General features: G+C 40.6%; 1 protein-coding gene and 1 long non-coding RNA gene across 7 annotated transcripts in view; both read right to left on the reverse strand.

Moving 5' to 3' along the window:
- The window catches only part of LOC116707242 (uncharacterized), a 5,008-nt gene extending 3,168 nt beyond the window's left edge, over nt 1–1,840 (reverse strand). Inside the window, exon 1 of the long non-coding RNA XR_004336441.1 lies at nt 1,830–1,840. This is a non-coding gene — a long non-coding RNA (uncharacterized LOC116707242). The remainder of the gene's footprint in view (nt 1–1,829) is intronic.
- nrxn2b (neurexin 2b) overlaps nt 1–23,260 on the reverse strand; it is a 743,906-nt gene that overhangs the window by 328,619 nt on the left and 392,027 nt on the right. For all 6 annotated transcript variants that reach the window (XM_032544413.1, XM_032544414.1, XM_032544412.1 and 3 more), the window contains 3 exons: nt 21,384–21,503; nt 18,481–18,862; nt 14,884–15,074 (listed from right to left, as the gene is read on the reverse strand). In XM_032544413.1, the coding sequence (XP_032400304.1) occupies nt 14,884–15,074; nt 18,481–18,862; nt 21,384–21,503 (693 nt within the window). The remainder of the gene's footprint in view (nt 1–14,883; nt 15,075–18,480; nt 18,863–21,383; nt 21,504–23,260) is intronic.

Here is a 23,260-nt window from a genome sequence, read left to right on the forward strand (position 1 = left end):
GTAATGTACATTTCTACCAATTTAATTTAACAGATTCATCAATATATTCATGCTTTGTTTTTCTGAGTTACGGTACTCATGTAAAGTATTACTGTCCTAACAGTATTTTAGTCAATGCGGCTGTATGTGTCACTGAGTGTGTAGCATGCAGTAACATACAGGTGCCAACAAATGGCATTAGCTACATTGGATGTAAGACAAGTCTCATTTAGTGACAGCAGAGAATGACGGCTTTGGTGCTAGTGACGGACTTTTCAACAACAAAACTAAAAGAGTTTTAAAGTATGCGGAAGAAACCTCAGGTGAAAAAGCTGCAAGACATTTCGACATTGACCCCAGGAGAATCCGAGACTGAAAGAAACCGAAGGATGAGCTGACGAGATGAGCCGACAGGAGCAGAGAACAGCTAGCTAACTGGAGGTCGCAGGCAAAAAGTTAGCCTGGAGCTAGAAACAAAGCTAGCTAGCTACCATCTGTAACGTTAATCAGATACTCGTGTACTGTATGCTCTTATTGTAATCTACTAACAATACCGTAGTACCTGTATTTGAAATAAATACCTGGTATATTTACAGGGTTCAAACTGACAAAATGGTGGTGATTTAGTGGTTTGATTATTTCTGGCCCAAATTGCTCTGTCGCCGTTCTGGCTGTTGTTGTAATATTATGTGATTTTTTGCAAACGTTTTTTAACAAATGAATGCTCACTGTCCACTGGAATGCTATAGCTTTTCATTTAAAACAATTCTACTTATCAAACAGATGTTATTAGAAATAAAAGCCTGCCTCTAATAAAAAGCCTGGTACCTTCTGTGGTTCAGGTAAATAAAGGCCCCGGCTTTTATTTGAGGAATTACGGTATGCAAGCTGCTACTAACCCACACTTTCCCCACAGGGATGTACTGTATATCTCCATTAGAGGAAAGGAAAATACCTGAATTCACAATTTCTAAATCAAAAACAAAATAAAACAGTTTGCCACCATGACAACGTCTCATTGACCCCAATGCAATCAGTCGGCATAGAGTCGTTGAGAGAGCTCCGAATATGTGCCAGTACTAGCTGGTGACACTTTGTGAAAGATTGTATAGTGACAGAGACAGGCATCATTACACACTTTCATGCTTCCTTTCTCCCTCCATGAAATGTCACTCCGTGTTGAGTGTCCTTTTGCTTTGCCTCTCTCCTTCCCGCTGCACTTCGTTTTTTTCTCACTTTGCCCGGTCACTATCATTTACTCTCCATTTTCCTCATATTTGTGTTTATCTCCCTGCCCTTTCCTTTTTCCACCCTCACTCTTGGCACTCATAACATCCTCCCCTTGTCTTCCTTTATCTCCCCTTCCTGCACCCTCTCCCTTTGCGGCACTCAGTTCCACCGTGGTCTAGTTTTAAAACTGGCAGAATTTGAAAGTTCACAGACTGCACTTTTGAATCGATTAATTCTTCAGATGACACTTATTGGAATTGTTCCGCTGAAGCAAAATCAGTAACTGACTGCAGGCTCACAGCTGTTTAAAATATTACATCTCAATCACTTTGATCTCAGAGGAATGGTTCCAGCTGCGAGTCAGACAATGTACCCATAACCTGTAGTAAAATACAGAAGTTATTGTATTATTCACTGCCCATTAAACAGCTCTGCAATTCCACTCCAATCTCTCTATTAAAGACTATAATTCTATAGAAAAATAACTATTTTCCTTTGACTGAATTCTTTGATATTGCCCCACGAAAGACATGTCTGTCCATATGATATTATACAAAAATGTATGCACACCAAAACATGATATCCTATGAAATTAGAAGACCACCGGCTGGTCATGTGACATCAGTTGGCTACTAGCTCAACGGCGACAAGTGTCAATTGCTAGTTGTTTCAGCCGCTACGGAGCTCCGTGACTCTGGCTACAGACCACCATTGTTTCAGCGGTAGTTAGTGGTTCAGTTACCTAAATTACGGTTAAATTTAATCCACAAAATATGACGAAAGTTAAGATCAGGCACCAAAATGACTAGTTGGTGGTTTGGATTAAAACACTCCTAAGTACCATGCATTTCCTGGTTGAAAGGCTTTAGTTTACCCCGTGAAGCCCTCCGCTCTCTGGTTTGAAAGTCCTGTATGTAAACGCCCACCCATCCTCCCCGACTACTCTCGACCAGGCATGTTCTTATACAGTAAATGGTTGGAATGCTTAAGAATTACAGCGCTTAACATTTCATAGCTTTTTGAACGAATGGTTCATGAGAACAGGCTGGTCTGTCTTGATTTATCTAATGAGTCCCATTGTTGTGTTAAGTCTGTTCTCAAGTGGACCTTCACGATGGCCTCAGCCATGGTTGTTGTGAGAAATTGTATAATGGAGGAGAGGAGGCTTTTTTTTTCTACTCTCTCTCTCAATCTTTCTAATATGATGGAGACCATATTCCCTTCTCATCTGTTTATTTTCCAGAAACACAAGTCCCCTTACCTGTGTCTGTGGAAAATAAACCGATGACAATATTCCATTCATCAGGTGGCATTATTACCAGTCGGCCCCTGCCAGGCGAGTGCAGGCAATAAGGGCCCAAGGATTTATGACTCATGAGGAACAAAGCCAGTTCCACTCTCTACTAAAAAAAAAAAACCTATGACTGAATGTGGTTAATGTATTTTCTTTTGTGTAATTTTGAAAATCAAATAACAGTAAGTGGAGGGACAGTGGGGGAGCTTATAACCCTTCTGGGGATCAATCCAAGTGAATTTCCAACATTCTTTACTTCAAAACTGAAGTGAAGAAAAAACGGTTTCATTTCTCCATTTTTTTTCTCTATTACCTTTTTCTCACAAGCCCTCTTTTATAGCCTACATTAACAGATTTTTTTGAAAATTATAATACTTGTTATTTTTCTTTTGGAAATGGCCCTCTTTACCCAGACAGAAAATTGGCCATCTTCCTTTTACCTGGCAGTTATTGAAATAAGACTTCTTTTATTGACACATCTGCCTGGAGAGAGGTTATAAATACATAATTACAGTATGAAAACACACAGGGTAGAGGGTTTAAATGCCATCCTTTTGTGTTTGCATAGAGGAGAATTTCATAAAGTCTGTGTACAAGATTTGTTATTTTTCCTTTTCCTCATATACAGATATGAACTGCTTTGCTATTATCAACTGATTTATGTTAAATTGTTCTTTTTATGAATTTGGCAAACAAATTTTTCAACTGGCACCAAAACATTCTTTACCAATGTCTGGGTGTTTAAAATATAAGAAGTAGTGCAGTTTACATAATATACACTCATTAGGACTGCAGCTATATAAACTGATCGTTTATTTGGTTGATAACTGACTCATGGTAACAATTCATTCATTTTCAAAGTGAGGGGTCCAAAATGTAAGCACTTATTAACATTATTTTGCAGTTTATGTGTTTTACACATTTTCTTTTCTTTATTTTATTCAGAGAAGTTATTTGACTTTGACTAAGTCAAGTCTGCAGAGTGGTTATAACAGAGAGCAGAAACTGTACACACATGCAGCGGTGTGTCAAACGCCATCTCTATCTCACCCACGTCCCGTGAGCAACCCGGCTCTTTGATGAAAGGCGGAGATGGAGTGATGGGAGGGTGGGAAAACCGCCAAAGCTCTGAGTAATGCCAAAGTAAATTGTAATGTAAGACAGGTTAGTGGGAGAAGAAAAAGGCTAAAACACACTGCTCTATCGCAGCACAAGCTTCCTAGCCCATCATTTATTGAGAGAGCACTGACACTGAGCAGAAAAACACAGGGATCGAAAAGGACATGGGAGGGAAATGAATAAAAAGGAAACAAAAAAAGTGTGGAAGAAAAGGTGAGTTTTTATAGGACTGTGTTAAGGACCTATATATTTAGGAGTTAAAACTACGACTCAACACGACATTTGCTGTTGCCATATTGACTCACTTATAAACATTGCTCAGTCGACAACACAGCAAGCGACTATATTGAGGTATGGTTTATAAAAAAGGGCACTATTAGGGTGCTTGGGTAGCTCACCTGGTAGAGCGCATGCCCATGAATAGAAGTTTACTCCTCAACGCAGTGGCTGCAGGTTCAACTCCGACCTGTGGCCCTTTGCTGCATGTCATTACACCTGATAGTGTTGTAGTTTCTGTTCCTGTTTTTCTCCCATCTACATCACACACTTTCTGTTTATCTTTAATATTGGTATTTATATTATTTTATTACAAGTACTTACTTTTCAATATTTATGGTCTCAGGTTAATATAATTTAAATTATGCTACCGACTCTTGCTTCTTTGCTCTAATTACACATTCAACTTAACTTAATTTTTAACGTCACTTACACCGCAATATTGTTTCTCTTATCATGGCAACCGCACTTTAAAATTCCTTTTGTTTGACGGCATTTTACTTACTCAGTCTACCATATTTTCATTGTCTATTTCTTGCCTGTATTTCTTGCCTTGTATTTCTTGCCTTGTATTTCTTTCGTGCTTACTTGTTTGTGTGTTATTGTTTTGTTTTTCTGTTTTTTGCTGTTGCTGCTATGCTGCTACTTGTAACGACAGAATTTCCCCGTCGTGGGATAAATAAAGTATAATCTAATCTAATTCCCCCATCCTTTTTTATTTATTTTTTTATTATATTTTTTATTTGATGATTTAAGTTCAATAACTGACTTTAAAATGTTTATCTATTGTGGAACCATATCTGATAATTGCGATAAAACATTGACTGATTAATAGTTAAGAAGAGCTGTTTACATTAATAACGAGGAAGATAAGGCAGCATCACCACCTGTACTGATGATGATGTAGATTACGACATTAATGGTGCCATGTGGATGAACTCCATTTCTCTCCGAAACTGCTTTCAGTGTTTTCCATGCTGCTCACGCTTCCACTGCAGAGGTGCCATGCAGGAGCATGAAGGAAACAGACATTTATACTTTCTGACGTGGAGTGCAAATCCAGTTATGCTGCATGTGATTTGTTTAGTTATTATTATGCAAATGAGTACAGGCGCATCTCTCGCAGATCTTTATTACATTGCCTCTTCTTGCTCTGCCATTCACAGTCCTACACCTGGTGCAGACGGAAGCAGAGGTAAAGAGAAAACTGAATAAAGTACACGTGTTGTACACACAGGTGCAGACACAAACTCAAACTGACATGTCTCACGTCTTTTCCCAACAACATTAGATTTCTGCAGAAACCTCACTTCGAACCCTCTCACCCTAACAAGACTCAAGGAAACACTTCCTGTGCGAATGCAAAACAATTCTTCTAAACAATTTCAATAATTCTGTTTGCTGTCTACCAGTGTGACTTTTTCTTGATGCTACTGATATGCCTGATTAGCTTTAAAATACTGCCCCTTGTTCCAAGAGAAATCTTTGAGCAAGGAAGTGTGTTGTATTCCAAATTAGAATAATTTTATTGAGTATATTAAAGTAGCAGAACCATGTTTGTCTGACTCCCATTGTGTTGCATAAACAATTGGGGAAAAACACAAAACAAAAATATCTTGGAAGAAAAGCCCCATTTAAGCAGTGTGCATGTAGCCGAAGTGCTCCGCGGTGTGTTTAAGAGTGATGGGCTAGGACATCAATTAAATAAACATGGCCCCATCATATGCCTATTTAAGCCTTCATATCTTTGTTATAACAGACCATTTAAGGAAAAAAAGTCTTTGTATTTAAGACAAAAGTATTTTTTCCACTGACTTGAATTAGAAGGTTCTATGGAATCAGCACCTGGTGGCCATTACATTGTCATTAGGTTGAAACACATTCACAATGGGTTCAGAATTCAGCTGAGGTGTTTTTCTGCTCGGACATTTGACAGCTTAATAAGACATTGAAGCTCTTCAACACTTGTAGCTCTTTGAGCTACAACTGCATACTCTGTCAAAGACTACGGGGTCAAGAGCATTTATGAAGAAAGATTGGTAATCAGCGTCAAACAATTGCTGTGTAATGCCTCCAGATTCAAACTATTTGTCCTTTACACCGTAGCTCCAGAGGTGCTGATTTTAAAAGTCAATTCACTCTGACGTGGCATTATGCAGGAGGGTGATAATAAGTAGCAAAAGAGAGGGAGAAGAGAAATGCATTCTTTTTACATAACGGAGTGGACCCTGGTATTATGGTAATGACCGTTTCTCTCCATAAATACAATGGAAGGACAGGAAAACCCTGAGGATGTAATAATTCATGTATATCGTCACAGGATGAATAGACTATGTTTCAAGTCCTCTCTGACACAGGCTCACTTTGATAAGTGAAAATGTTAATGCATTGGTGACAGTTAACTCACAAGGACAGAGGCTTGCACAGGGGTACTGACGATGGGCAACGAGTAACTGAAAGGAAACAGTGTTGCCCAGACAACAGCACCTGACAGCAAGCAGTGAAAGGACAGACACAGAATCCCTAGCAGCTGCAGAGCAGCCGTTAATATTGCTTATGTTGATTATCTTCTAAAGGAGGGTAAGCATAACAAAAATCCCACTTTCAAAGAGGGGTAGCAAGGGGCAAATGATCTATGTAGTATGGCATTAAAGTTACGATTAAATATATTATAGACCAACTCCAAAATAATGCAAAGGAGGTGGAAGCAGGAGACGCCATTAGTCGTGCATTGAAAGAAGTTGAAATTGTTACAGGGTTACTAGCCTGTGTGTTTTAGATTGTATGGTTTGTGGTCAATTTGTGTGTTGCCATTACCATGGAAACAGATAATTTCATTCACACACGCACTGCGTCTCTGAAATGACCTAGACGTTACCCGGCACAGCTGTATCTGAGACCACAAATATTAAATGCCAGTTCCTTGTACACAGTCTTTGTAATGTGCATTTAAACCCATGTGTGTATTGAATCCGAATTCACACCAAGTGAGTGGGCGTGTTGATGATGTTTCTATCAAGAGGCTAGCACTACACTGGGAGAAAACAAAGCTCTGAGGGTAAAGAAGGGGGATTTACCCAAAGACACCAACCAAAATGTCGGTAAGTGTCCTGCCCCTGCACGCTCTACCCAGTGACCACCCCTCGTCAAAACCAACAGAGTATTTTCAGCAAGTGAGAACGCGTCTGACTCTGACAATATGTCCTGTTGTGTGCAACAATGTGTGCTAAGGGGCAGCCCCACACAATGTCCAGACCTAATTCTGCGGACAATTTTTTCAGCTTTGTGTGAGATATGAGAAAACACTCATCTGGGTCAGGAGGTCACATATGCCTAATGATGTTTATATCTGGAGTTTCAACCAACTCTATGTGAAGATAAATAGCTGGTAACAAGTTAAAAACTTCTGGAAACAGAACAACTATTATAAATTCTCAATAAGAAATGGGGACATTACACTTGCTAAGTGAGTCTGGGTTGTAGATGTATACAGTACACTCTATGAGCCGCCTTTGCACAAAGCACTTTACCTACCGCGGCTCCAGTGAAGTTGTTTACCGGCTATACACTCAGCAGGTACTAGGAACATTAAATATATGTTCAGTTCCTCTGCAATGTTTTCACTACAAAGACAGTATGTTCCATCAGAAAAATATTTGCATTCATATGCCTTTAAAGAAAGGCTTCCATTTGGTGCTATTTCTCTGTTGGACCGTTACAACACTGTTTTCCAGAGGGACATTTCACCAATTACAGATTATACTATCGCTGATTTTTGAAGTAAATGTCAACTTTGCATGTGTCTGGTGTCACAAAGTAGTTGGTGTTGGTGCAGGAAGTGGTACAATCCAGGATTAGATAACTAACTAGTTTAGCTTGGTTTGTTGATCCAACGGCCAATCTCAATTTCTCCGCTGGCAAGAACAGAGCTTGTTAAAAAGTATGTACCCGTTTGTCTTTCTCTACTCTTCTCTCTCTCTCTCTATCTCTCTCACTTGCCAAACATCTCCTCCATATTGTGTTTCAATTTGTTCTGCCTTAGACAAAAAATGGAACATATTCAATGCCATCTTTTTACAATTCCACGCAAGTGTGCCTCATTAGAAAGCATCTTCAAAAGGAGGGGACAGGCACTGCCTGAATATTGCACGCCAAATTATTCCTCCTTCCTGCATTTCATCAAGCTGAAAAACTTTCCATTAGATTTGTGCTACGGTTGTTGTTATCCCTCATTAACCACAATGGCATTTAATAATGGCAATAATATATTTGACATTGTCATGTTCCTTGCATAAAAGCAGGGTATTCCCCTCAGGGAAATGGATGCTTGGGTTTACTTCCTTTTCCACATGACCAACACTATTTACTTCAACTTCAGCTTTTTAAGAACATTCAAGACGCAAACCAAACGGTACTACAACACTAAAACATGCAGTGTTGTGTTTTGTTTGCTTGACTAACTTTGATAATGTATTGCTCCAGTTGTAGGAATCTGTGTGTTATGGTTGTGGCCTAGGAAAGATCAATCACCAATTTCAAACATAAATAATTCTGCCCAAAAGTTTGAAAAACTGGGATTTTAATTTGTAATGCCATTATAAATTCTGTACAGGACAATGCTGGTGTTGCTATGTTAATAATGCAACAGTGTGAACTCTAAGACACTAAGTACTATTCTCTGGTACAGTAGTGCCATCAATGGATAAAAGATGTTTGAGCAGTGATACGCAATTTAAGGCCCAAGGGCCAGGTTTGGGTGCCAGGTGGCCCGCCGACCATTTTATTATTTGCAATAAAAAATAATTGTAATTACAGCGAGAATTGTGTTTTGTACTTTTAATGTAAATAAGGTGCAAAAGTGCATTAAAAACCCTCAAAATTGAGTTTTTTTTTTTAGATACAATAAAAAAAAAAAATGCCAGGGAAGATAACTGGACTCCCTGACAGAGACCTGACTACACACTGAATGTCCTCAAATTCTAAAAAAAAATAAAAGTAAAAGGGATACTTCTGATCCCATAAATGTGTATTTCAAACTGTAAGTGCTTGAATATGCTATTTATTCTGTCCCTAGTAGGAGCAGTGTACGTATGTCTATGTTTATTAACCATTGCCACATTTCAGTGATAGCATGATGCAAGAGGTTCCAGCTATGTTCATTGTTGTATAAACTCTTACAAATGTAACCAAAGAATTTAAAATTAAAATGCAGATGCAGCTAGCACAGTAGAATATTAGTCATATACTGTAGGCCTAGTGTCAATCTTTGTGCCAAGGTAATTTAGTTAATACGTTATTTTTGAAACCAAAGAATTTCAACAAAAAATGAGTTATGGGCCTTCTTATGTTCCTTCATGTTATCTGATAAACAATATTAACATCTGTTTATTAACTGGCCCCTGTTCTCCTGTTATTTTGCAAAAGGGGCCGCCGGGCAAAGCAAGTCGAGTATCTCTGTGTTACAGGGCACGGCGAAGGACCCATATCCTAAATGGCTTTAATCAGAGGATATTCACTAATTAACATAAAGTACCCTTGGTTTGAAGGGCTGTGTAACATTGATGATCAATACATAATTGTTAATTAATTGTAATACCTTTGGCATAATTAGCATAAACAAATGGACCTCTGTCCACCCCAAGTGGTACTAGTGATGCGGGCGTTCCTCAAAATAAAGATGTATCATTTAAACTCTATTGCTTTCTGTCACAAAGTGTATGCTGCTAATTGTTCTGCTATCTTACCCCGAGGAGGCTGCTTGTCTTCTGGATGATGGTTTTGTTTATTTTTTGGTAATTATACCAAAGCCTCGAAACCAACATGGTAATTACTAATGTTAAAATGCTACAAGTACCACCTGGCAACCATGACATAAAATATTTGTAAAACACAGCTGTTGACAGTTGAAACATTTCACACCAGTAATGTAAAAATAATTAAACCAATCTCCCCCACCAGGTCCATGTGGCAAAATATCAAAAGGCACTACTAACACAGGCCCTCACAATATGAAGCATCAATCGGCGGGCTGCTGCTGCTGACACGTTCCCGCAGAGGTGGAGCGGATGGGTTTGACGAAGGAAATCTCTTCTTTGCTAAGGAATTTAAACAGTGATAATTAACTACATTTTACTGAAGCAAAGAAGCGCCTGGGGAGGAGTGTTAACCAATAACAATTTAACAATTTATACTGTATAGGATCCCCATTGTTGAACATCTTAGGCAGTCATTAGATCGCCAAAACAAAAATCCTGCAGCTGAGATCCCAAGACAGATATTGTACATTCAATTTGTTACCTTCCTCTGATGGATTGCTCACTGGTCTATAACAGACATAGTCTCATGCTGAATATTACCAGAAAAGGGGTATAATACCGTAAGCGACTTTGAGTTTTTGAAAAGCGCTATACAAATTCAATTTATTATAAGAGATACTTAGGCTTTGAATGGGATCTATGCATTTTTCAAGGAAATGTGACAGGTATGACATGGCAGATGCTAGTTAAGTTTCATGTGGCATTCTGAGCTTTAGAAACACTGTTTTACATTGTCTTTTTAATCCATCTGTGAGTATTTGAACAGAAGAAGCTCTAGTCTCACTGCCCTGTAAGTAACAAAGCATTCAAAAGAAATGTTCTGACCAAAGTGCGAACAAATTGACCCGAACAAGCAGTCCTAGTTTGATAATGATGTACTATGCTAGTGAAACATATGGACTAAGGAACACTCTCTCACTCCCTCCACTCCTTTTATAGCACAACAGTTTTAGTTTTAGTTAGCTAGGACTATGGCTATCTGCTGGGATTGGATCCAAATTAAAGTTTTAGTGCGTAACTTTTTGATATTAATGAACATCCGTTACTTTATCCAAAGCTAATTAATCCTGCGACTTTCCCGCGCAGAAGCTTTAGGGAAGATAATTACCTCTTCTAAAGAGTCTGTCATGTTTTTTTAAAATGCTCCGTGTCCTCCTACTAGCTACTGGCTACTAGCAACTGCGTGGAGAAGGGGTGGGTGTGTGTGTGCGATCAGAAAAGGTTTGTATCGTGTGGACGTGCCAACTGTGTTCTTGTCATTACTTAGAATTCATCATGGAGGCAACAGAAAATATGCACTATAGCTTAAAGAAGCAAAGTTTCAAAGATATGCACTCACGTTATCATATTCAGCTTTTATGATGTATTGTATTTTCTACCGAAAGGTTTTTTATTATCATATTACATAGTGTTTCTGGCATATCTGATAAGGATCCTTTATACTTTGTTGCACGGTACAATCAACAAGACTATTCCATGGCAACATGACATTACGGTGCTATCGCTGTGTTCTGCAGGTTGTGAACAGGATGATGAATCCATATCCTCTGTGTGAATGTTTAACATGTCTTCTTCTGAGTCTGTCATTCACCATACAGAACTAGATCCACTCAGTGCCATCCTTGAGGACTGTGTGTGTTGTTCCCCTCACCATACTCTAGCTGACTAAGAGGGATGCCTTGAAGATCTTTTTTTCCTGTACAAAAACAAAGCAAAGGAAGACGAGGAGCGCAAAACCCATTTTCCCCCATTTTCTCTGGGCAATTACACAGTTAAAGTTTGGAAAATACTTTTTTTTTTTTTCTTTTGAAATGCAGGCAGAAATGGTGGTTCAAACAGAGCAAAGAGATGTGAGAAACGGCTTATTGTTGCCATTTCTTGTGTTTGATCCGTAAACACTTTGTGTGTGACTGCTGGAGAGTCAGAACAGCGTACATGGCATACTCTGTGTGTACACAAATGTAAGAGGGAAACAAAATTCAGCCCTTCATATTTAATAGAACATTTGTCCATTTATTTGTCAAGAGTCTTTCTTCGCTACACACGTGTTTAGACCTGTTGCTTTGCTCTAGGATGTTATGGCCCTACAGTGTTGGAGCTGTGCATGATATCATGGCAGGGGAACGGTCACGGCACTCCAGAGCAAGGTTTGAATGCTCAATTAGACAAGGGAATTGAGAATAGAGACATCTTCCGCCCGCTAAAGCGAGATTTACAAGCATTATTTTCCCCACTAGCACCGAGCTGACTCTGCATTCGTCCACTACTGCCGAGAGTTGTTCAGATAAAGAAAAGGAACCCTGAAAATGAAGAAGTTTCTAAACAGTTGCTCACAGATTAAAGGTGCTCTAAGCACTGTTGGGTGATGTCACTTATTATTGATGTTAGAAGTAAATTTTCAAACAAAATGAGCTTAGCTTGCCCCTCTCTCCTCCCCGTCCCCTGCCCCTCCCTTCGGTGCTTCCGCGTACTAACCCCCCCATTCCCACTCCAAATCATTCTTCTTGGTTATTGGCTGGAAAGCTGGAACACTGTTCAAGTATGCTTCGTGGTGCAGGTGAGCACAGTTTGTTTTTGTTGCCGTTTGTAGACCCTGGGACAGAGACCGTTTTGTTTTTACAGCGTGACATCATTTAGAGCCCCTTAATAACACAGATGGACGGTTACTCCCCAGCCATGTATGCTGTGTTGATTAGGCACTGAAAAGACAAACATGGCTGCCCTCTGTTTACTTTGAGACAAATCACTCAACGGGGTGTCTGTACTATAGAATATGCAAATGGAGCCCTTGTGGCGGACAGCTGAGCGATCTCGTCGATGCACGCTCGTTTGGTGGTGTTTTATAAGAAGGAGGTACAATTTTCTCTTAATCACCCATGCCCAGTTAGGGAATGCTATCATCAGTTGTATTGCTTGGAGAATGCTGCTTGTCTCAATAATGGGAAATCAGATTATGTTTACATGTTGTAAAATGCAAAGACAGCTGAGGGTGTGTGTCTTGTTTGCGTGGGGGTGTTGAAGCACTTGTGCTTGATTAGAAAGGACACAGTTCAGCAGGTTTGCATATGGTGGGAGAGTTTAAGGGATATGGGGGGGAGGGCAAGAAGCAACTTTTTTACAATTCCTCCACTGACTGTCTTGGGGTTGATCGACAGCAGTTTCTGCCACAGCCTAGACAGAAGCAATCGATCAAAAAGAAAACCCTCCTAATTACTGACATCAATTACTACATTAACTGAAGGAGATCACAAGAGTAGATATGCCGAAAAGAGTGCATGGATGCACAGGAGGTTAGTTTTATCTATAAATCACACGCAATGTGTAATGAATACATATTACACTGCATCTTGCTATATTCAAAAACTTTGAAAGCAAGAATTCATCATATCTTGTAATTACTGATTTCTTAATTGACATCGCAAGTCTAGCGAAATGAGCACACAAATAATATGATGGTTATTTGCCTTCTCCGAAGCATATGTGACAATAAAATATTCGCCCATGTGCATGATGCACTTCATTGGTATTTCACCATGAAATAACAGGCTGCTAACTACATGTCTCACTCCTAAAACCACTGCAGCTAATTGTATACTTTTCAGTCCCTGTGCCTCCGGATTATATAAGCTTGTTCTGTCTTCAGTACCCTTGTCTGCACACAGTGTAGGGACACTGGCATAGTGCCATTACTATATAAACCCCCCTTACGATAATCCTTTTCTCAACTGCACTATGCACACCGTAAAGGACAAAACTGAAAAAAAGTCAATAAATCATGCTTTCCCCCAAAAAAAGCTTGGGGCCCATTTTGATCTTTTGACTTCTCACATCCTTCAGTGGTATCAAGGACTCATCCTAATGTCTTATGTGTCAAAATAAAAGTGAATCATTCAGAGTCAATCTTAATATTACAACAAACAGACACTGGAAACAATTCAGAGTTGCAAACATTGCTTCACATTGTCCACTCTCAACATCTTGGGTCTTTCTTCCAAGTAACTCTTTATTTTTGACTTTTGACTTTTATTCTATTGCTGTCTCTCTTGCGCTCCACAGGCAGCCACTCTCAAGCTTCCAAATAACACATCAGAACACCGGACTTCTGAGGTCTAAAGCTTACAATTACCTGAGCCTCCAGTCCCAGTTACCCAGCACACCAGAGATACCTGCTCACTTTTAAGTGCCTTGGAACCGTGGCTATTATTTCAAGATGATTCACGCAGAAAGGGTATTTTAAAGTCATAGAAGGTAAAGCTGTCTCCATCAAAAGATATTCATCATATTGCGGGTAAAAGTCAAGTGTACTCAACAGTGATGGTGGAAACAAGTGGAAAAAAAAGAGCACAGAAGGATGAAGTGATAAGCTGTTATTGTTTTATGGCATGATTCTTTGTTTTCAACTTCTGTGATGTTGGATTTAGGTCATATCGGGGTACCAATTGGTAAAGGATATAGCTCTTATATTGCCCTGTTCCTTTAAATCCCACCATCTGTTGAAAGAGGGGATAGGTAGGGGAACATATTTCAAGGTGAAGAGGATAGGCGAGCACAGTGCTGCCAGGCTTTTGTTAAGTTTTATTTCGCCCCCTGTCCACTCTTGTTTGCCAAGCACATTTACACTTGGCAGCGTCATTTAGTTTGCTATGTGTATCCATGGCCCTTGCACTGAAATGTCACATATTTCAGGAATAACAAAACACACAAACAAATCTATATATACTGTGCTCAAGCAAGCACATGCAATTTCCTGGAAGACTAGGATGTTCTAAGTCATTTTTGTGAGGTAAATGTAAATGGACTGTTTATAGAAAATGGATAGCGCTTTTCTAGTCTTCTAACTCAAAGTGCAGATTACAGGAACCACTCACACTCCTTCATACACTGTGAGCTGAGGCTGCCACCTGCTCATCAGATAAACACTTTTTTGGGGGGGTTCAGTGTCTTGCCCAAGGACACTTCAACATGGAACTCCAAGGCCAGGGATCGAACCACCAACCTTCCAATTGGCAGGCATCCGCTGAAAGTGGCTCTAAAATAGATGGATTTGAGCTGGCATGTGATCATGGCCACCTTCCAACAACACTTAAGATACAGACAAAGGATGACACAGGAATCGTTAATGTTTTCTAGGAAGAATGTATCACTGCGAGCTGGACGGCCTGCTGTTACCTTTGAGGTCCAGGTTGCGGGCTCCATTGGAGTGCTGCGTAACGGTGCGTGAGTCGATCTTGAGTGTGTGTACATTGTTGGCGTCCCGGGACACCACCACGTTGTGCCACTGGTTGTCATTGAGGGGCTTGTCCGAGTTGCCCTTCATCAGCGACGGCCCGTTACCAAGATCGAAGACGTAGTGGACGTATCTGTGAAGACAGATGTCAAAGTTAAGCGTGTGCGAGTGTCTGTCTGGTTGTTATTACAAAGCTAATGCAATAACTGCTCCTGAAGGAAAGGAAATCAAAATCATTTTGGAGAAAACAGTGACAAGCACCAGTACTAGTTAGAATTCAAACTGTTTTCTCATCACAACAACACTCTCCTACTTTGTCTCCAATTTCCCGATCCTGTTCTCTATCTAAGAATATATTTTTGAAGTAAATAATGTTACCAGTTTGTATGGCTGTTGTTTTTGTATAAAAGCCCTTGTTTGCCCAAAGGCAGACGAGGTGGCAAGGTTCCCCCGTTCACACAAATATGGCTGTCTTTTGTGTTTTGAGTTAAGGCTATTGTGGCTGTTTTATTCAAGGTGTGTTGTTTTCTAGCTTGATTCCAATTCCTTTATGTAGCCTCTTGTCTTTGTGTGGCAGAGGGAGCTCAGGCTTTGTGTTGTAACAGTGCTGACAATAGAGCACAAGAGGAAGAGAGATACACGAGGCAAAGCCTCTTTTTGATACTTTAATTAGGAACAGCTTTTAGGGTGATACAATTGACAATTCTAACCAGTTTATTTCTGGTTTGTGCTGGCTTCTAGCTCACATAAAATGTTGCCAAATACTTTGCCAGTCAGTATAATAACGTATATAAGTGTATAGTATACAGCATAAATTGTAATACATTGTGCTCACAGTTATGCATTAACAGTTATCAGTTAATGGAGTGTAAAATAAACACCCAAGAGACACGTTTTCAAGAAAAAAACAGAGTTGAATATTTCTCTACTTTCTGTTTCCCTGCGGTATGTGCAGCTTTCAGCTAAGCTTTAAACTTTAAAGACGACTGATTATGATAACTTGCTCTGAAGTCACTTTTATCCAGCCAACCCTGATTCAAAGCAGCATTAAATGACTCACTGATCTGCGTTTACTTTGAGACAAAAGCTGTGTTTCATACATTTTTTATCGTATAGTACAGTATATACTTTTGTTGCCAACAACATATTTTTTAAATTAATGATAGTTTAAGACCATTTTCTTGATTTGTCCAGTGATCAACTGACAATCCACCGGACTCCTCTTTGCATTTCACAAAGTGTGCAAAAGGGCTGGATTTCGGTACTCAATACCTTTAAAAGGTATGGATCAAAATAAGCCAGTGCCAAGTAGTATTGAAACATTTCCAGTCAAACAATCCCTGCATTCCATCCTTTTTGGACCCAGATTGAGAAATAGCTCCCTAATTGTATGGTTTTGCTCACAGCCAATGACCGCAAGCGTTCTTTGATTAGATGCAGCATGTGATTGGCCCACTTTCTAATCTATACAGTCACACAGCGGTGTGGCAAAGTCGAGCGAATTTTAACATTTTTTAAATGTATTTGTGTACAAATAATTTGTGTTGTGACGCCATTTTGCACATTGAATGTTTCCATTCACATGATGGGTATTGAATGAAGTAGAAAAAGGTGTCAAATTAAGTACTCCATTGGTATTGGTATCACTTTAAGGGTTCTGGTATTGCTACTGGTAATTGCTATTTTTAAAATGATACCCAGCCCTAGTGTGCAACTGGGTTAGTCTGGCTATCACTCAGCTCACTAGAGTTGATATTGAGCATTGGTCTGCTCTGTATTTTCTCTGCACAAGAGGTGTGACCAACGGGCATAGTAGTTGAAATGACTCTGTACGCAATTGGATAGTCCTTCAACCAATCACACCAATGACCCGGGTGACGTAGAAGCAGTACTTCTCAGCACACTCTTCCAAAATGATTGAAAGTAATTTGAACAAAAAACTCCCAAGTTCAAAAAAGAGTAGGAAGTTCATAAACAACTTATCAGGTCCTACCCCTTTTCTCTACTTTTATCCTTTAGTAAATACAAGATCAAATGCTTCACTTATTTACACATCATAGATATCATTGACACAGATACATACATACATACATGAGCACATTTACACTGTTTCTTTTCTTCCATTTCTTCTACTTTCTATACCATCTATCTATAGCAGATTAAATAATAACACATCCATACTAGACTTAGTATATAGATGCCAAGGAACCATAGAGTCATTATGCAATATTATCACTTCAAATCCTTTTCGTATCTCTTTAATATATTCATTTTAAATAATCTCTTAAAATTGATGATTGTTGTACATGATTTCATCTCTTCACTGTGACTGTTCCATAAAGTAACTACGTTGGTTGTGATGCAGTGATATTTAGCATTTGTTCTTATAATTTTCTTTTTAAATACAAATGTTCCTCTTAAGTGATGTCTGCTCTCTCTTATTTAAAACAGCCCTTAGATACTGTTCGATAGCTGATAATTTTTATTTTGTACATCATTTGTGCAGTTTTAAAGTCAACATTATCTCAGAATTTTAGTGCTTTTAATTTAAAAAATAGTGGATTAGTTGGTGCTCTATAAGTGGTTTGATTTTCAATTCTTAAGGCACTCTTTTGAAGAATGAATATAGGTTCAGTGTTCGATTTTTAAGTGTTTACCCATACCTCCAAACAGTAAGTAATGTATGGCAGTATTAAGGAACAATACAATGTGTACAATGAGCATTGATTTGATAAATAATTGGTTTTATACAATATAGCAATTGATTTGGTTATTTTGTCATTAACATAGTGTATATGTGGCTTCCAACATAATTTTTCAACAATGTTGAAAATAAACAAGTAGCTGCTTGATCACTCCTCTTTTGTCATCGTGTTAAACCCACCAATAGAGTGGCAGGTAGATAAGCCAGCTTGTGATTGGTCCCTGCAAAATTGTGAACTGAAGCAGGAGAATTAAACTTGCAGGCTTCCAGAACGAGCTGCAGGGCCAAATCAAAACACCGGCAGAGGGAGGGGTTTACCCAGTCTACCATTTGGTTTGATTTAGCTGGAAATGGGCTGGATCGCTTTGCAAAGCTGCTTTACAACACAAAACTGACTTTCAGTACAAAAAGAGCCAAGGTTTTCATGATTTCTGTCAAAGGCAGATTGGAGAAGAAGTAAAAGCCCAACTAAGCAATTGCTTAAAATGTATTGTCATGGGCGCGCCCGGATAGCTCAGTTTGTAGAGCGGGCGCCTATATACATATAGGTTTAGTCCTCGACACAGCGGGCCGGGTTCGACCTTGACTGGCGGCCCTTTGCTGCATGTCATTCCCCCCTCTCTTCCCTTTTCATTTCTTCAGCTGTCCTGTCAATACAGGCCTAAAAATGCCCCCCCAAAAATCTTAAAATAAATAAATAATGTATTGTCATTACTGAAGCCAAACACAAAGGGAATTGTGGAAAAGTAAATCTTTTGTGACGTTGGGCAGCAGAGTTTTTGGGGATCTATAACCTTCATTGTTCATAAATGAACTGAAATCACATGGGACTCACCCCTTCACCAGCTCCACGACAATAAAGTCACTCCCGTCTCCAGAGTTGAAGAGCATCAGGCCGTCCGGCGTGGTGGTTTTAAACTGAAAGAAGAGGTGCATGGAGGCGTAGGCTTGCAAAGTGGCTAGCGCTAAGTAGCTTCCTTTCGTTCGAAATGTCACCGGATCTGCAATGATGTGACGCATGCCAAAGCGGGCGTTCAGTTCGCAGTAGGAGATGTCCCCATTTTTGCACTGGTCTAGGTAGGGCACCCCGTTGAAGGTCAGGCCCTGGAGGTGGCCAATGAAGTGTGAGGGCACCACGGATATGAAGCGTCTCTCGGTCATGATGCCCGTCTCGATGTTGTGGAACTCGAGACGTGTGTGGGCACCAGTCATCTGACCTGAAATGGTGGAAGGTACAGAGGAAAAAATAGCTTTTACTCAGAACACAAATGGAGACACATGTCCTCCTTTAGGCAGTATAAGGCATCCTGGGAAAATTATGGAAAGGATTATGTCACATTGTAACACTGAGAAAGGATTGTAACAAATCTAATCAGAAATATTAAATATATTTTGAAGCGCCATACATCAAACTTCTAGAGATTTATACTTTCTGTGCAAATTGTATATCAAACTTAAAGCTATCATGAAAATATTAACATGCAATTAACTGTAAAGCAATGCATAGCAAGACTAAATTACTGTATCTGCCATAGTAATATAGTAATAAGCACATATATGATTTTGGCATATCTATTATGCTGATTAGATCGTTAGTTGCTTGCAGTGTGTGTACAGTATAAGATTTTATTGTATAGGCGCACAATTGTTGAGCCTTGGATTGAAGAGGAACAATGCAGATTCCGTCCTGGTTGTTGAACGACGGATCAGATCTTCACTCTCGCAGGGATTCTGGAGGGAGCCTGGGAGTATGCTCAACCAGTCTACATGTGTTTTGTGGATCTGGAGAAGGCGTATGGCAAGGTTCCCTGGGAGACACTGTGGGAGGTGCTGCGGGAGTATGGGGTGAGGTGGTCCCTTCTCCGGGCCATCCAATCTCTGTATGACCAATTCGAGAGCCGTGTCCGGGTTCTCGGCAGTAAGTCAGACTCGTTCCAGGTGAGGATTAGTTTCCGCCAGGGCTGCGCTTTGTCATCACTGCTTTTTGCAGATGATGTGGTCCTGATGGCATCATCGGCCTGTAACCTCCAGCACTCACTGGATCGGTTCGCAGCTAAGTGTGAAGCGGCTGGGATGAGGATCAGCACCTCTTAATCTAAGGCCATGGTTCTCAGCAGGAAACCGATAAAGTGCCTTCTTCAGGTAGGGAATGAGTCCTTACCCCAAGTTAGGCTGTATAAATACCTTGGGGTCTTGTTTGCGAGTGAGGGGACCATGGAGCGTGAGATTGGTTGGAGAATCGGAGCAGCTGGTGCGGTATTACATTCCATTTATCGCACCGTGGTGACAAAAAGGGAGCTGAGCCACAAGGCAAAGCTCTTGATCTACCGGTAAGTGTTCGTTCCTACCCTCATCTTTGGTCATGAAGGCTGGGTCATGTCCAAAAGAACGAGATCCAGGGTACAAGCGACCAAAATGGGTTTCCTCAAGAGGGTGGCTGGCGTCTCCCTTAGAGATAGGGTGAGAAGCTCAGTCATCAGAGAGGAGCTCAGAGTAGAGCCGCTGGTCCTTCGCGTTGAAAGGAGCCAGTTGAGGTGGTTCGGGCATCTGGTAAGGATGCCTCCTGGGCGCCTCCTTAGGGAGGTGTTCCAGGCACATCCAGTTGGAAGGAGGCCTCGGGGAAGACCAAGGACTAGGTGGAGAGATTATATCTCCAACCCTGCCTGGGAACGCCTCAGGATTCCCCAGTAGGAGCTGGTTGATGTGGCTCGGGAAAGGGAAGTTTGCTGTTCCCTGCTGGTGCTGTTGCCCCCGTGACCCGATACCTGATAAGCGGATGAAGATGGATGGATGGATGGATGGTTGAGCCTATTTATCTAACCTTCTGTGAAGGTAATTATAGAAGCATAGCATTGCAGAAAATCTCTTGTCACTGCTCTGCATGCCACAATGTTTACTGGTAGTTGGTGGTGGAGAAATGAGCTTGGCAAACTGCAGATTAAAATGCAGCCCTGCAAGGACTCCCTGGGTGCTTCCTCTTTTTCCTTTCCCATGAAGCAGTTTGTGAACCAGTGAGAACTCAACAGGGTCAGTCTTCGCTTCTGGCCTCAGCATACCCACTCTCCTTCATCTAGCGAGCACCTCTTTTCTTACCTCTTCCCTGCCATCCTTTTTGCCTGAGGCCACAATACTGCAAGTGCCCATGACACCACAGCGTTTCTTGACCTTTCATCCTTTTCTATTTTCCCAGAAGTTGGCAAAACATGTACCTCCGTACTTTGTACACAGTTGTTCGCTCACGTTTGGTATACAGTATGCTTATCAAAACATCATCTTCTTTAATTTAGGTGCCAAATCTAAATTACACACATGTAATCCTTTCAGCTCTTTATATATCTGTATGGGTTTGCAGGGGATGATCTCGTTTACCATTTTCAGTCTTTTAAATGACACATACTGAGTGAAGGTGGATAAGATTGCGACCACATTAAGGTTTACTCACCAATCCGTAATGATTGAAATTGCCAGGTTTTTGTAGCTCTGTTTCAACTCTCCCTAACAATCAGTAAAATAGAAAATTAATACCACCTCCATGTCTAATTTATTATCATCATAATTAGTCACCTTCTGCTTTCAAATGAGTTGGTTCAATGAGAAATGGCAAAACAGTTGACTTTCTGTGGGTGGATGTGTTATTGTGGAGGACTAGGCACAGATTTGTGACCTCCTCACACTCACTATGGTCTTTTTCACTGCTTCTCGCGCCAAATGAATCTCTGTGTGTAGCAAACAACTAACCTTCCACTGTGACATTATCCACAGACAGCTGCAGGCTCTTTCCTCGTCGCACCACCTTCACCATGTGCCACTCATTGTCGTTCAGCTTCTGGCCCGCAAACAGCGTCTCAGGTCCTTTGCCTGTAGGAGGAGGGGGTGGGGGGGAAATCAAATCACAAACAGCACAGCGGGAATGTTGCGCGGGCCTACTCATGCACCCACATATACACAAACATACACAGTTCACACACAGTAGGTGACAGTGCTCATAGAGAAAACCTGCATGTTTCACAACATTCACAGTATGGATTCTCCCAGTACACAGGAAAATGAAAGGAATCAAATATCCGGCCTGACAGACTGTAAAATCGAATGTCTTCTCAAATGCTCACAGCGTTGCGGCAGGATGTCATCAAAGGCAGTGGAACAAATAAGTCGTAACTAGTTGAGGAAGTCGATTAGAACAGGCAGCCAATGACAACTGGAGAAGCGGTGTTACACACAGTATATGAAGTTGTGTTTCACGTCTCAGGTTTAGCACATAGTCAAGAGACTGTTTAACCGCTCATGCCCTAAAATGCTCTCCTCCCTAATCCCCCCGCTCCACTCCCAATTCCCTTCTCCTCCGCTCACGTCTCTTGCAGTTGTTTCACCTCCGTCACTGAAGGAGACAGTTTGATGCAACAGCATGTGGGGTTGCAGAAACGCCTATCAGAGCCATATTTACACAAGCGTCTTTCCAATGCATAATCAGTCTATTTATACCCTGCCATTGACCTATTATAGAAACATTAGAACTGACTGCTGGTGGGGGAGATTTTGATTAAGACAGCAGTCATGAATCCTCTTTCAATGCACCATTAGGAGTTGACGTGATTCATGGCTGAAGTCAAGGTGGTAGCTTGTGCCGGGTAATAACTGTGTCAAAAGTTTCAATCAAATGATTCAATAATAGACATGCGTGAGTAACTTGGGATGTGACAACAAAATGGAAATCATCACCCACACACCTTCAGAAGCTGAAATGATGGCATGCCAGCAGTGGGCATGCACAGTGTCATGGCACCCAGGGGAAGGTAATCAGTGATAAGAGAGGAGAGGGAGAATTCTGTAAACAACAACATAATGAGGGGAGACTTGCAGCTCATCGGCAGCAGGGCAGACTGAAATAGCAGAATGCTGGAGGAGTCTAGTCTAGTCTAATCGAGCCACCTTCCGTACTTTCTGTACTTTTAGGCAGCTCTGGAGTGCAGCAAGGGCCATTGTGGCTGGTGAATAAAGAAATATGACAAAGACGATGGCTTTCTCACATCATTAAGACTGATGATTTGTTTAGTGCAGATCTAATATTAGAAATCTAGCTCTACCTCTGGGGACAGTGGCTCTTTTTTGACTGGTGGGCTGGCTCGAGAGTATAGTGGGGCTCAAAAGTTTGGGCACCCCAGGTAAAAATTTGTATTAATGTGCATAAAGACGCCAAGAAAAGATGGAAAAAATCTCCAAAAGGCATCAAATGACAGATTAGACATTCATATAATATGTCACAAAAAGTTAGATTTTATATACATCATTTTTACACTTTCAAAATAACAGAAAGCTAAAAAATGGCGTCAGCAAAAGTTTGGGCACCCTGCAGAGTTTATAGCATGCACCGCCCCCTTTGGCAAGCTGAGACCTGATAGTGTCATAGTATGTTCTCAATAATTGCCAGGAAAGACCAGGTCATGTCAACCTTAAGGTTTTAAATGCCCAGACTCATCTGACCTTGCCCCAACAATCAGCACCATGGGTTCTTCTAAGCAGTTCAACTGAAACTGAAAATAGTTGACACTCACAAAGTAGGAGAAGGCTATAAGAAGATAGCAAAGCATTTTCAGATGCCAATATCCTCTGTTCGG

Source organism: Etheostoma spectabile, chromosome 19 (genome assembly GCF_008692095.1).
Source record: "Etheostoma spectabile isolate EspeVRDwgs_2016 chromosome 19, UIUC_Espe_1.0, whole genome shotgun sequence".
NCBI classification, from domain to species: domain Eukaryota; kingdom Metazoa; phylum Chordata; class Actinopteri; order Perciformes; family Percidae; genus Etheostoma; species Etheostoma spectabile.